The following is a 13,496-nucleotide window of genomic DNA, read 5'->3' as shown; positions in this document are numbered from 1 at the left end:
TCAAAGCTCTTATCTTCACACTCTCCTGTTTCTTACCTGCTACCAAATTCAGCATTTGCCAAGAGAAAATACTTGTAAGTGATGGAGTTATTTGTCAATTTTACACCATGAATTTAACATCGGGATCCAACTACTTCTTATGGGTTATAGCACATCACTTATTTAGAATTATGGTAACAACCAAGAGGCACAAAGAATGAACAGAAGGAATTGTATAGTTATACAGCGAAAGAATATGTAGTTCTAAAAGGCTTGTAAGTTTTAGAAAAGGACACAGTCTAAATTAAACAGACTACATGAAGACACTTGCTGTCAATGAGATTACAAATGCTTTTTCTCTATCCTTCAGCAAATTATTTAGCTGAAATCATGATCTTTAAAACCAACTGTTGGTAAGATTAGCCATGTGCTTCTGATAATTATTTCTGGTTTTATAGGCTTAGTTTGCTCAATTATACCCACAGGCCTTTTCTCTTAAAAAAAAAATCTTCTATTTCTAATCCATTTCAGACTGAGATTTCAGTCTTATATAACAAGGAAAAAGTAGAACCTGATACTTATGTACAGCCCTATTAGGAAGATTTGTTGTTTCCTGTACCTCTTGCACGCCTTCCTTGAAGGTCTCTGAGAAGGTGGAATCTGGAGTACGCCTCTGAGCATTTGGGGGCTGAGCACCTGAGCTGAACTGGTCAGGGTTAAGGCTGCGGTCGAACACCACTACACGCTCAGTGGGTTCAGGGTGATAAACTGCTGGGGGGATTCCTACAGCAAAGCTGTGTGGCTGAGATTCCGTCTTGATGGAGTGTGTAGGCATTGTCGCTATGGACACAGTGACGGTTGTGTCAGGGGCAGTTAGATGACCTCTCTTATCGATGCCCAGTTGGTTGCCATGGGGTAGGACAATGTTAAATGGCACATTTTTCAGAACTTGCACTCTGTTTTCTCCAGCAGAAATGAGGGGTTGTTCAGTCACATTTGGTATGCTGTTTCTTTAAGAGAAGAGAAGAAAACTATGTTTTGAAGCTCAATTTTGATACCTTTTTTTGACAGTTTTCTTGGCCAAAAGTATTTAAACATATTGTTAGACCATGCACAATTTACTTGGCAGTGGACCAATAAATTAGAAATGGCTCAAAACCCATAATTGGAGGGACGAAATCATTCAAAATAGCTGTAAGTTAAACCCAAGGGTACTAGATGAAAGTTAGAGTACTGCTAAGCAATCCCCTTAAACATTTTATTTTGAATCATCCTGATAAAAGAAAACAATCCTATCTCCCTAGAAGCACATAGCTACAAATGCAGCTAACCTAGGTCGATGTCACATATCCCAACAACCATTACTTTCACCAGCACCCCTGTTGTCCTAACCTTTATTTTAATTAAAAGAAAGCCGATTCCACTTTGAGTCTTTGGACCTAAAAGATTTTGGCTTTGATGACAGTTAAAAAAATGCACTTCTCTTTGTTTCCAATAGGTAAAATTCAATAGCAGACTAAAGCATTGTAGATTTCAAAAAATTCCACAATCCTACAGATTAAAACAATTAGAACTACTTTCAAAAGGGTTCACTGTAGAATCACCTCATCATTTTCTGTGTCAATGAAGCAGTACACCTCTACCGGATAGCCTAAAATATCTGAAAACCCCCAAATTATTTTTATAGAGCTTCAGAATATGCAGTATGTGTTATATAAATAAACTCATATTTAATAGAATTTATAAGTCTCAATCTAGTTCAGCCTTCTCATTTTATAAATGAGAAAAATGAAGTTTAAAAAAATTATTTGCCCAAGGTTACCCAAGGCTAGGATTTGAACCAGGCCCTCTAATACTAAAAACAATGTGTTTTGGATACTATGCTGTGTTCCCAAGGTCACATCAACTAGAAGTGTAGTAGAACACTTAAGATATATATTACTGAAGTCAACTTTAAATGTGCTATGGATAAACCCCATGTGCTGATAAAGCAAGAGTTGTTCAGTTGTTCAATTTTTTCAATCGTTTTTCAGTCATGTCCCAGTCTTTGTGACCCCATTTGAGGTTTTCTTGGCAAAGATACTCCAGCTCATTTTACAGATGAGTAAACTGAGACAGACAGGATTAAGTGACTTGCCCAGGATAACCCAGCTAGTAAGTCTCTGAGGCTGTATTTGAATTCAGGGAGATGAGTCTTCCTGACTCCAGGCAACCCTATCCACTATGTCACCTACCTGCCCATGTGCTAATAAATCAAGAGTTGCTGGTATTTCAAGTTTTTATTTTTTAACTTTTTATTCATTCATTCATTTATTTATTTTAATTTACTCAGCCCTCCTCTAAGATAAATATATATATGTATATAATATACATACACATATATTAAATTATTGAAGTTAATTCTAAAGATATCTTGTTAGAGGAGTAAGATTATCTCATTTTAAAGATGGCAACAGTAACTTTCTCAAAACTAGAAGCATCCTAGTTTAGTGAGGATCAATAACAGAAATTAAGCATTAATTCTCTAACCTATCCATCTCTCCCCCCAGGTACTCATCTATTATCTATATCAAATCCAAAACACTGACCTTTAACAAATTGGAATTTTCACAGAAATGGGGCATCTTTCAACTGTCCTGTCCTATGTTGTCATGAATTTAAACAAGTACCTTTTGTTGTGATCTGGGTCAGGGTGTTCAACATCTGGCTTTGCTGTTGATAATCTTCTCTCTCTGGGAACCTTATGGATTAAGATACACAAAGAATTCAAGTCTTCAATCAATGGTGATTCAGCCAAAGATTTCTTTTTCTCCAGATCTATGATTTCACTGGTATGAAGAACACCAGAGAACCTCCTGCCACCCAAACATATTAGAAATCATCAGTGTTTTATTGTCTTGAGACTTGCTGAGGTGCCGACTTCCACATGGCCACACGACCATATGTGCCAGAGACAGGGCTTGAGCCAGGGTCTTCCTAAGGCCAGTGCTGGCTAAAGCTCTACCCACCAGGCCATCCTGCCTCCCTCATCCAAAGACAAAACATGGATGTGGAAGTACCTGCGATTCCATTATATGGAGAACTCCTAGATGATGAAAGTCTTTCTACCAATTCAGGTAGCACCTTCTCTGGAACTTCTAGTCTTAGAGAGTTTCCTGAGGCAATGAGAGGCTCAATGACTTGCCCAGGGTTACACCTCCAGGATGTGTCAGAGACAGGACCTGAACCTAGATTCTCTGGGTCCTGAGGCTGGATTTCTAACCACTACACTTCTTCCAAAGATATAATAAGAAGAACAACCACAACAACCAGCATTTATACAATGCCTACTATGTGCAAAGCACTTTACAAATATTATCTCATTGGATCCTCACAAAAACCCTGGGAGGCAGGTACTATTATTATCCTCATTTTACAATTGAAGAAACCAAGGCAATCCTGAGGTCAAGTGACTTGCCTAGGGTCACACAGCTAGTGTCTGGCGTCCAATTTGAACTCGTCTTTCTGACTTCCTAGCTGCTTAATATAGCTTAGCTTAAGATACAGCTTATTATTTTCTCCCTTAATTAGGTAATACTTAGCTCAAGACCAAGGAAAAATAGATGGATAGTTTGAGTACACCAGCATGCACAAAATACTAAAAGAACCAAAGAAGGACCTCCAGCATGCTAGGCCCCTTTTATAAAGCATACAGTGCATGCATCTATATTCATAAGATCATGACTCCAAAAAGGTACTGATGTATAAGCACTACTTATTCGGGGCAGCCCAATCAATGATAGAGGCATTTTTTTCCCCTGGTTGTCAAATAAGCTCAGGTCACTAGAACATAGTAAATATTCTTTTTTTTTCCCCATTAGAAGAAAGCTATTTTATCCAGGAAGTTTTACCTTCTGTGCTTAAACGCCATTTAAAAACTTTTACTGACATTGCACAATTACAGAAAATACAATGAAGTTTTATGAAACGAAAACTTTTCTACACACCAAAGATCTGTCAACTTTTTACTTCTTAGTTAATTTTCTCTAGTACCATTCCTCTAAGACCAAGTTAAATATAGGGGCAGGCACATGAGTAGAACTTGTCAGTCATGTAAACAATTTACTTCTTAGACCTAATCCTGGCCTTTAAATGATTAATTTCCTTAAATATCCTTGAGATTCATACAATAACCCAAGACATGGAAAGCTGTATTTCTGCTTTTTTCTTTCTCCATTATAAAGTTTTAAAAGACTTTCATTTGTAAACTATGTGCTAATTCTTAAGTGGGTTCTTCAAATAACTTCAGTAAAGCTCTGAAAGATATTACATAACAATGATTGATGCTTATTTAGATAACTGAGAACAAATAAATTAGGTCATTAAAAGCATCTAGTTCTTCCTATCTCAGAAGCCTATCCAGTAAGCAGTACTAAAGACTTGACCCTTCCCTAGGCTCATAGATTTTTCAAAATATCTACAGGACCTTTTAAATGTGCATGCATACATGCATACATACACACACACACACACACACACACACACACACACACACACACAATTATTGGTTTCTTATCAGTCTTTCTAGCATTAAAGTTTTGAGTTTTTTGTTTTCTTTGAAAATGTTACTTATTAGAAATACACCACAACTCAATTGCCATTTTAACAACTTATGTTTTTCTCACAGACTGGTTTAATAAATTTGGCATCAGAAGGGTACATACAGTTTAACTTCTATGTCAAATGAATACTTCTGGGCTAATCTCCCCAGGCAAAAATTTCTCCAAGAACCATTCCTCAAATGATTTCTTCCCAATTCACAAAAAAACCTTAACCATAACCATAACCTCCAAACCAGAAAACAAGACAGACTCAGCACTTGGTGCTGAATGAATTTTGTTAAACTTCATGTTCAGGTCTCCAACCAAAGAGAAGCTATTCTTCTTCACTTCTCCACCTTTGTATCTCCAAAAGCCTTTCCTAAGTCAAAGTGGGAGAAGGGACTCTTACTCTACCACTGAAAAGAATATGATGCTAGAAGCAGATTTTTCACACTAGGACATTTTGTCCCATGGCTTCTGGCCATTCACTGACAAGATGATAAAACTATATGAAGGATGTGAGGTGGCTCACCACTACATCATGGTGGCAAGAGTGATGGGCCTGGAGACCTAAATTCAAATCTGGCCTTGACACTAACTGTGTGACCCTGGGCAAGTCACTTAACCTCTCTTTGCCTTAAGCCACTGAAGAAGGAAATGGCAAACCACTCCAGTATCTTTGCCAAGAAAAGTCACAGAGTCAGACACAAGTGAACAACAATACATTCCATGGAAGCAATAAAGCAAAGGTACTGTAGGGTAGAGGAAAGAAAATGAATTGAACTCAAGGGATCAGGGTTCTACTAATGGCTGTGCCTCTATAAATAAAAACAATCAACAATTGGCAAGCATTCATTATTCCCCTACTGTGTGACAGGCACTCCGCTGGAATAAAAGGACAAAAACTGGTTCACAGGATCATAAATCTAGGGCTAGAGGGGACCTCAGAGGTTAAAAATATATCCCATCCTCCCATCTTCAAGATGAAGAAACTGAGGCCCAAGGAGTTAAGTAACTTGCCCAAAGTCACACAGGGAGTAAGCATCCAGAGAGATCAGAAAGGAAACAATCCTTGCCCTCAAGAAGCTTATATTCTTTCAATCAATCAAAACCATGTGCTAAAGTACCCACCTCTGTGCTAAGCCCTGGAAATACAAAGAATAAACACCCACTACTACTCTCAAAGAGCTCACACTTTATTAGAGGAACTCATGTAAGAATACAAAGAATTAGAATGCATATAGAATATAAGAATATACAGAATAAATATATGTGGAATAAGTACAAGATGATGACAAGGTGGTTAGAGAGAAAGACATTAGGAGTGAGGGATCCAGAGTCTTCAGATATAACAGTGGTGCCAACCTCAAATAAAAACAGGGGCCACTAAACTGAACAGAAGAATCCCTGCAGGTACATATTGACTTAGAAAACCACATATTCACATCATCTATGTTTTACTGTGTTTTTATTTATTTTTAACTGTTTCCCAATTCCATCTTAATTGGGTTCTGGCCACACTCAGGAGGGTTGTGGGCCGTGTTTTTGACACTTTTGATGTAGATAACAGTTTGGAGCTGCTTTTTGAATGAAATAAGGGATTCCCTGAGGCTGAAGTTAACAGGGAGTGTGCATTCCAAGCATGGTAGACAGCCAGTGCCCAAGCACAATATGAGGAAATGTAGCCATTTTGGCGAGCATGGGAAAGGAAGGAGGATATAACAACGGTGGAAAAGTAAGTTAGGGCCAGGTTGTGAAAGGCTTTAAATGCCAGAGGAGTTTATTTTTATTTACTATTGGAGGCAATAGAGAACCACAGGAGTTTACTGAATAGAAGGACTGACATGGTCAGACCTGTCTTTAGGAATATTGCTTTAGCAGCTATGTGAAGGAGAGAAGAGATTCAAGACAAGGATATCAATTAGCAGGCTACTGCAATAGTCCAGGCAAGAAGTGATGAAGGCTTGAATTAAGATGGTGGCTGGAGGCTGTATGAATGGAGAGGAGAAGATGAAAGAGATGTTGTGAAGACAGAAACTACATTTGGCTGTCGCCTGGATATGTAAGGTAAGCAAGAGAGAGGAGTCAGGGATGACACATAGGTTTCAAACTGGGGTAATTGGAAGGATAGGGGTACCTAGGACAGAAATAGGAAATTTCAGAAGATATGTCTGTTGGAGGGAGAAGTGGTGGAAAGATTGTTTTGGATATGTTATGTTTGACATGCCCATTAAGTAACTGGCGATACAGGACTGGAGCTCAAGGGAGAAACTGGGGCTAGATATAAAGATATGTGAGTCATCAGCATAGAGATGATAATTAAACCCACGTGAGATGATGTAGTCACCAAGTGAGAGCATACAGAGAGAGAGAGAGAGAAAGAGAGAGAGAGAGAGAGAGAGAGAGAGAGAGAGAGAGAGACAGAGAGACAGAGAGAGAGAGAGACAGAGAGAGAGAGAGAAGAGAGACAGAGAGAGAGAGAGAGAGAGAGAGAGAGAGAGAGAGAGAGAGAGAGAGAGAGAGAGAGAGAGAGAGAGAGAGAAGAGGACCCAGATCAAAGCTTTGGGACTTAATATTGAACTAGCAGAAATGAAAAAATATTACCACTGCAAGAAAAATAAGAGTAGATGCTTTCCAGACAGATGAGTAGTAGCATCATCTTCAAATGAAGGACAGCACAGAAGATTAAGGCAGGGAACGTGCCATTAAGCTAAGTCCCATATCCTTCATGTCTCTAAATACAGACAGCATAGTTGATAAGAATTGGGAAGTCCAGAACAACAAAAATGTATTAATTTGACTTTCATATTTAGTTAGTGTAGGATACCAATCTGTGATGGTTTTAGACTAGACCTGTGATTTCATTAGTATTACAAACTCCTTCCATCAATGCTCAACAGCAATTTTCCTGTAATTCAGAGTTGTAGAGGGTTACCTAGGTCACTGAGAGTAACCTCCATGACTTGCCTACAGTCACAAAGCTGTCCTGTGTCAGAGACAGCATTGGAACTCCAGAGTTCCTTTAAACACAGCAGAGGATATTGTAATATCATCAAAAAAAGAAATCACCTTGATTAGGGTAAAGTAAGACAAAGTTGCACCACATGTAAGAATTATAGTCCTCTTTGGACTATACAGTCCACACACCATGCCCAATATACAAGGAATCAGGAGCAATAATTCTTATATGCAGTGTAAATTTTATTTGGTCTTTATATTCCCAGTGCTTAGCAGACTTTCTGGTTTGTTGTTTGTTCAGTCGTGTCCCCATTGGTGACCCCATTTAGGGTTTTCTTGGCAAAGATACTGGAGTTGTTTGCCATTTCCTTCTCTAGCTCATTTGACAGATGAGGAAACTGAGGCAAACAGGGTTAAGTGACTTGCCCAGGGGAACACGGATAGTAAGTATCTGAGGCTAGATTTGAACTCAGGTTTTCCTGGCTCAGGGAGGCAATCTATCCATTGTGCCACAAAGTTCCATTTCCTGATACACAGTACTTAATAAATACTTGTTCAATGGTTGATAAATGTCACCAAGCTAAGACTCCCTTCTGCAGAGTGTATATCAATAGGACCCACCTAGTATCATCTTCTGTAACAGCTTCATCTTTCACTTGTAAAGATAGGTCCTAGGGCAGCTGGGTTACTTCATAAGTTTTTAAAGCAATCCTTTGATTCTCTGATTACAGATTTTCAGCTTTGAACCACATTAACTCAAAGTACTCATTAGGTTATTTATAGTCACTATAGAGCAACTTGCATTACATTCTACTAGCAAATTACTGTTTTATATGCAGTTTAATCGAGTGCATCTTCAGCTGTTAAGCCTTTAACAAGGAGAGAGAGCTACCTTATAATAGTCATAGAGCAGGCCGAGAGCGGCTGCACTGTCTTCATCTCCATTGATACTCATCATCGCTTTGGTGGCTGCAGTAAGAGGGTTTTCCAGGAAAGATTTCCAAGCTTCATCTTCACTGGTGTAAGGTCGGCGCTGTGAATAGAGTGCTTCATTCTGAAGAACCAACACTGGCCTTTTGCTTTAAAAAACAAAAATTAGAAAAATAAAACCACTGGGCATATTAGAAGACATAAAAAGCAACTAAAAATCACTAAGAAAATCTGGAAATTCTTTTGCCCCATAAACCCAGGTGAGTCAATCTAAGGCCAGATATCATCAAACAGAACAGCCCACTTAAATGTAGCTCCAGAGGCCACCCACTAGAAAACAGAGTATTTAGACATCATGGGAACCTGTAGCTAACCTATACTTGGAATCCAACATAAACTGGATAGTTTGCCAAACCATGTAAGAGAATGCCTTGCTATTCAAATACTCTACATAAACAGACATAAGGACGTGGTAGGATAACAACAGGATATTCATTTTCTTTGCGCACTATGTATTCACAACCATATTCTCTTAGGATCTGAGTAGTTCTATCAAAACACGGCTGCAATTTATTTCCTTGCTCTTTCTTGTTGTTTCCATGCCTTCAACAATCTCCTACAATCTACCACCAAAAGGTTATTGGGGTAGAAGTAGAAAGGAAAATAGATACCTCATTTAATCCTTGGGGGTATATGAGAAAGTTATAATATGCTGCTAATTCCCTGAAGATTCAGCATGGAATGTGGCCAAAGGGGACTGTAAATCAGCAAAGCAGTGTAATTTTCTGGCAAGACAGTTCAACTATTTTTCTTAGAGATAAACCTTCAATAACCTATAACAGTACATTCAGAGCCACTGAGTGATTTTTTTTTAACAGAAAAATGTCTTTTTTTAAAGCCTTCCCTCATTTATCACAATGGATAACACCTGTAAAGTTTTAATATTATAGTAATAAGCTACACTAAAGTCTTCTCTCTCTGTGTTTTGACTCTATTGCAGATTAAAATTTATTTTAGCAGATTAAAACAAACACCAGTGATTCCAAAAAATCTGAAATGTAAACATTCTCAACTATTATACAGTTGGCATTATTTAATAATGGAAACAAACTGCAAATATCAAAGAAGTAGAAAACTAAACCCACAGAAGTGTAAAGAGAAGACTCTTGAAAAAGAAAAACATTTAAAAGTGAAAATGCTAAGAACTATACTAAATAATCACTAATCTGGGAACTAGAAAATTTAAGCACTACAGGTGTTTATAAGACTCATTTCTCATTGCAACACTCAAATGAAATGTGTGAATGGCCTAAAGGTAACCTACCTACTTTTAAGAGTGAGTGTAGAAAGATTATCTTTTAAAGCTATCAACAAAGTGTGGGGTTTGGCAGCCACCCAAACCCTTTAAAAAAAAAAGAGCTATAGATTCATTTGGGAAAATGAGACCATCTTTGATGGGTTGGGGGATGGGAGTGGGATTGAGGGGATGAAAGCGGTATGGTGGTGTGAATAAAGAGCAGACTTTGGAGTCAGGAGGAGCTGGGTTCAAATGCTGCCTTCTGAATTGGGATGAAATATAAATCTCAAAAATCACTGTTTTACTTACACCCTGGCATAAAGTAGGAACCGACATTAGGTTGGGAAGGAAGTTTGTACCATTTTAGTGTATTTTCTATTTCTAAATAAACTTTATTTAAACATTGAAAATTTTTTAAAAAACTTTAAAATTGTACAGAGTGGACATTTCCCTGAGCAGTAATAGAGCTGATTACAGCTAATGAACTAAGTCACATACTACTGTGATCATTCTTATATAACTAGGCTATTATTAATAATCAAAATAACTTTCAGAAGTGTTATGACAGCATAGGATTCCTCCATTCCTGAAATGCTAGTTTTTCTACCTTCTCTACTTTCTCTCCCTGTTCTCAATTTTTTTTCCTGAAACAAACCAAAATTTTTTGTAAGTTTCCCATTTATATTTTTCACAAAAATACTTCACATTTAACAATGTGTGCTAAATGCCTCAATGGGTGCCTTGGTAATTAATACTTAGACTATAAATTAGTAAGTACAAACATAAATAGTAAAAGTTTTATTTCATTTACTTGTTAGTTGTATCTATTCAACAAAGACTCTACCAAAACACTGAAATATTTGTTTGCCAGTGTTTGTGACAAATTTGGAGAATCCATTATAACATATTGAACTTAGGATTCCTAGTTTACTGCAGAAAAAGAGGAGACGTTTTCAAACATGCCTGTGCCAAATCTATGTCAAATGCCATTTGTTAAAAAAAAAAAAAGCTATTTGCCTTTTTTAGAGAAATATACTGAGGATTTTTTTTGTTTTTTGTTTTGTTTTGTTTTTTAACCAATAAATTTTTTAAAAATCTCTGGAAATGTAGTACTTTCTAGCTAATTATCCGGATTTAGAAGTTTTATGCTCTTCATAGTGTACATCTGAGTAATCTGTAATTATCACCAATGATGCAAGTAACAAAATAAATCCCACAGCGCTTTGCAAATTTTTTTTAAGCTAATGCAATTGTTTTTTCCTCACAAAACCAGGAATGAGGCCACCAAAACACAAAAAAGTCATCCCTCGTGACATTTATACTCCATAATAGTTCTCTATCACCATTCATTTGCCAAATATATATATTTTAGGCACATCAGATTACCTGTATAAATCCACCTTTCCAGCTGTGGGGTACGTCTCAAAGAAATCCATTAGCTGCTATAGAGCACAAGAGGGAAGAGGAGCACGAGGGGAAAGGATTTTCGTAGTTCCTATCTGCGCATCGATTTAAAATCACCAAAGGTCTGAGTACAACTAATCTCTTTTTCAAATGACACAACACAAGCCATTACGGAACAAAATAAAATAGGTGTGTCTCCTGTAATGATGCTTCTATCTTCCAGCTTCTCTCACCATGCCTTAACCTGAACTCTTAATTTTAAAGGGGAGGTGGGGGTGGCGATGTGGCACGCAGAGAGCAAAGCTGCAGAATTCTATGTAAAGACGGCCAGAAGCCGCAAGTGCCTGTCCCCCCTGTGACTAGAGGCTGGGTTTCTTTCTTTTTCAATTTTTTTTAATGGGGGTGGGGGGAGTGGAGGTGGAAAAAGAAGCTTTGGGACTCAGAGGCTCCTCCGGACACACAGACTGATTGTTCTCCACACTCAGCATTTAAAGGGAGATGAAGGAGGACTAGACTATGAGGAAGGAGAAGCCGGAGGAGGAGGACCAACGCCTTTCAGGTGTCGAGTTTCCCCAAAGCCAAGAATCTCCTCCCGAGTTGTTTCAATTAAACAAAGAATAAGGAAGGGGGGGGGAGTGGAGAATAGAGATTGAGAAGTCAAAAAGGTGAAAAGGCATCCACCACCAAACCCTACACACACATACGCACACCTGGCTTCAGCCACGGAGCCACCAGGCGTGCGCTCCGTCCAAGGCGACTGACCTCCAACCCAACTCACCCGGGATCAAAGGGCCAGGAGAGCACCGGAGCCTGGGAATTGGGAAAGGAGGATGCGGACCGAGGTCGGGGGTGTTGTGCCCTCGGGGCAGATGTCTAGACAAGGCTCTTCCCAGACTGGGGGAAACAAGATCGAAGGGATCATGGGATTTGGGGCTTGAAGGGACTTCAGAGCCCTCTCATCTTAGCAGAAAACTGAAGTTCCAGAGGGAACCGTCCAAGGTCACCCGGGTGGCTGGTGGCCGGACCTGGACCCAAATTCCCTGACCAAGTCCACGACGCTGCGCCACGAAGACCCCCGGACTGTCCTCCACCCCCCCACCCCCACCCCCGATCCAGCGCAGAGAGGAAGCTGCCAGCGGAGAGAGAGGGAGGGGGGGAGGCTCGGCAAGAGTAGCCTCCTCCCTCGGCCGGCCAGAGCCTCAGCCCCCGCATCCCGTCGATTCACCTGCACCGCCCCGGGGCCGCGAGTGGGAGCCAAGCCTGGCTAAGCTGACAGGATAAGGAGGAGGAGGAGGAAGAAAAGAAAAAAGAGGAGGAGGTGAGGCTGCTTCCCGGGCTGGGTCTCCTCACTCTACCTACCTCTCATGGCCAGGGCCACCCCTTCGCCCGACAGGACGGTCGGTCAGTCAACTGATCAGCGCACATTCATTAAGCTCTTACTACGTGCCAGGCGCAATGTTAAGCGCTGAGGATACGAAGAAAGGCCCTCATACGGGGGACATCTTCCCTGGCACAACTGGGGGGAGGGTCCCCCCTCCTGCCCGTCAGGCTCGCTCCCCGGCTGGGGCCTCCCCGGGCCCCGAGCGTGCTCCCCTCGCCCTCACTCACTTGTCGTACTCCTGGGTCATCTCGTTCTCCCGCTCTCTGGGTCTCGCTGTCTCTATGCCGCCACCACCGCCGGCCCGGTCGCAGAACTGGACTTTCGGGTTGGGACAGTGCACCCGATGGGGGGTGGGGGGAAAGAAGAGGAGGCGGCGCGGTTGGCTGTGGCGGGCGGGCGCGCGGCGGCCGCGTTTGGCGAGGTCCGGAGCAGCGGCTCAGACGGGTTAGGTTCGCTTTTCTTGCTCTCTGAGCTGGCCCCGGCGCTGGCCGAGCGCATGGGGGGGGGCCCCCCCATCCCTGGGCACCGGCCTGGCTTTCCATTGGCTGGCGACGCGTGGGCGGGGCTTCTAGGGGCTGGGAAACCTGCTAAGGTTCTTGATTGGGACTCGAGCTTTCACACTGCTGGTGGAAAAGAAGAGTAAAGGTGGGGAAGAGGCCAGGACGCGTCTTTGGGTGTGGAATCTTGGGGTGCTCGTCGTTCGCTTTGGAATCCCGGGGGACGTGCGGCGGGCCAGAGCTGGGCTCGGCACGCACTGAGGGCTCACAGCCTCTGTCCCGATGCTTGTCGGCCAAGTAGCAAAGCACCAGTCTGTGCCCTAGTTCCTCAGTCTCGGAGTTTGTAGGGCGCCCGGATTCCTGGTCCTCCTCTACCTCCTCACGACTCTTAACTTAGATCCTCACCTGTTGTGAGCATTCAGAGTCCCATCCTCCCTTTCTTTACCTGGACACTCCCTTACCGCCCCTGG

At 41.1% G+C, this 13,496-nt stretch overlaps 1 protein-coding gene across 1 annotated transcript in view; it reads right to left on the bottom strand.

The window, feature by feature from the left end:
• Nucleotides 1–13,009, bottom strand: part of GRHL1 (grainyhead like transcription factor 1) — an 80,068-nt gene extending 67,059 nt beyond the window's left edge. Inside the window, 4 exon segments of the mRNA XM_078149767.1 lie at nt 599–989; nt 2,649–2,719; nt 8,410–8,596; nt 12,757–13,009. Coding sequence (XP_078005893.1) covers nt 599–989; nt 2,649–2,719; nt 8,410–8,596; nt 12,757–12,776 — 669 coding nt within the window. The 5' untranslated portion in view covers nt 12,777–13,009.
• Between the last annotated feature and the right edge of the window lie 487 nt (nt 13,010–13,496).

Source organism: Phascolarctos cinereus, unplaced genomic scaffold (assembly GCF_003287225.1).
Source record: "Phascolarctos cinereus isolate Bilbo 61053 unplaced genomic scaffold, phaCin_HiC Scaffold_2;HRSCAF=192, whole genome shotgun sequence".
Classification (NCBI taxonomy): domain Eukaryota; kingdom Metazoa; phylum Chordata; class Mammalia; order Diprotodontia; family Phascolarctidae; genus Phascolarctos; species Phascolarctos cinereus.
Note: the sequence above shows the minus strand (reverse complement) of the source record. Positions and strands in the feature narration are given on the sequence as shown.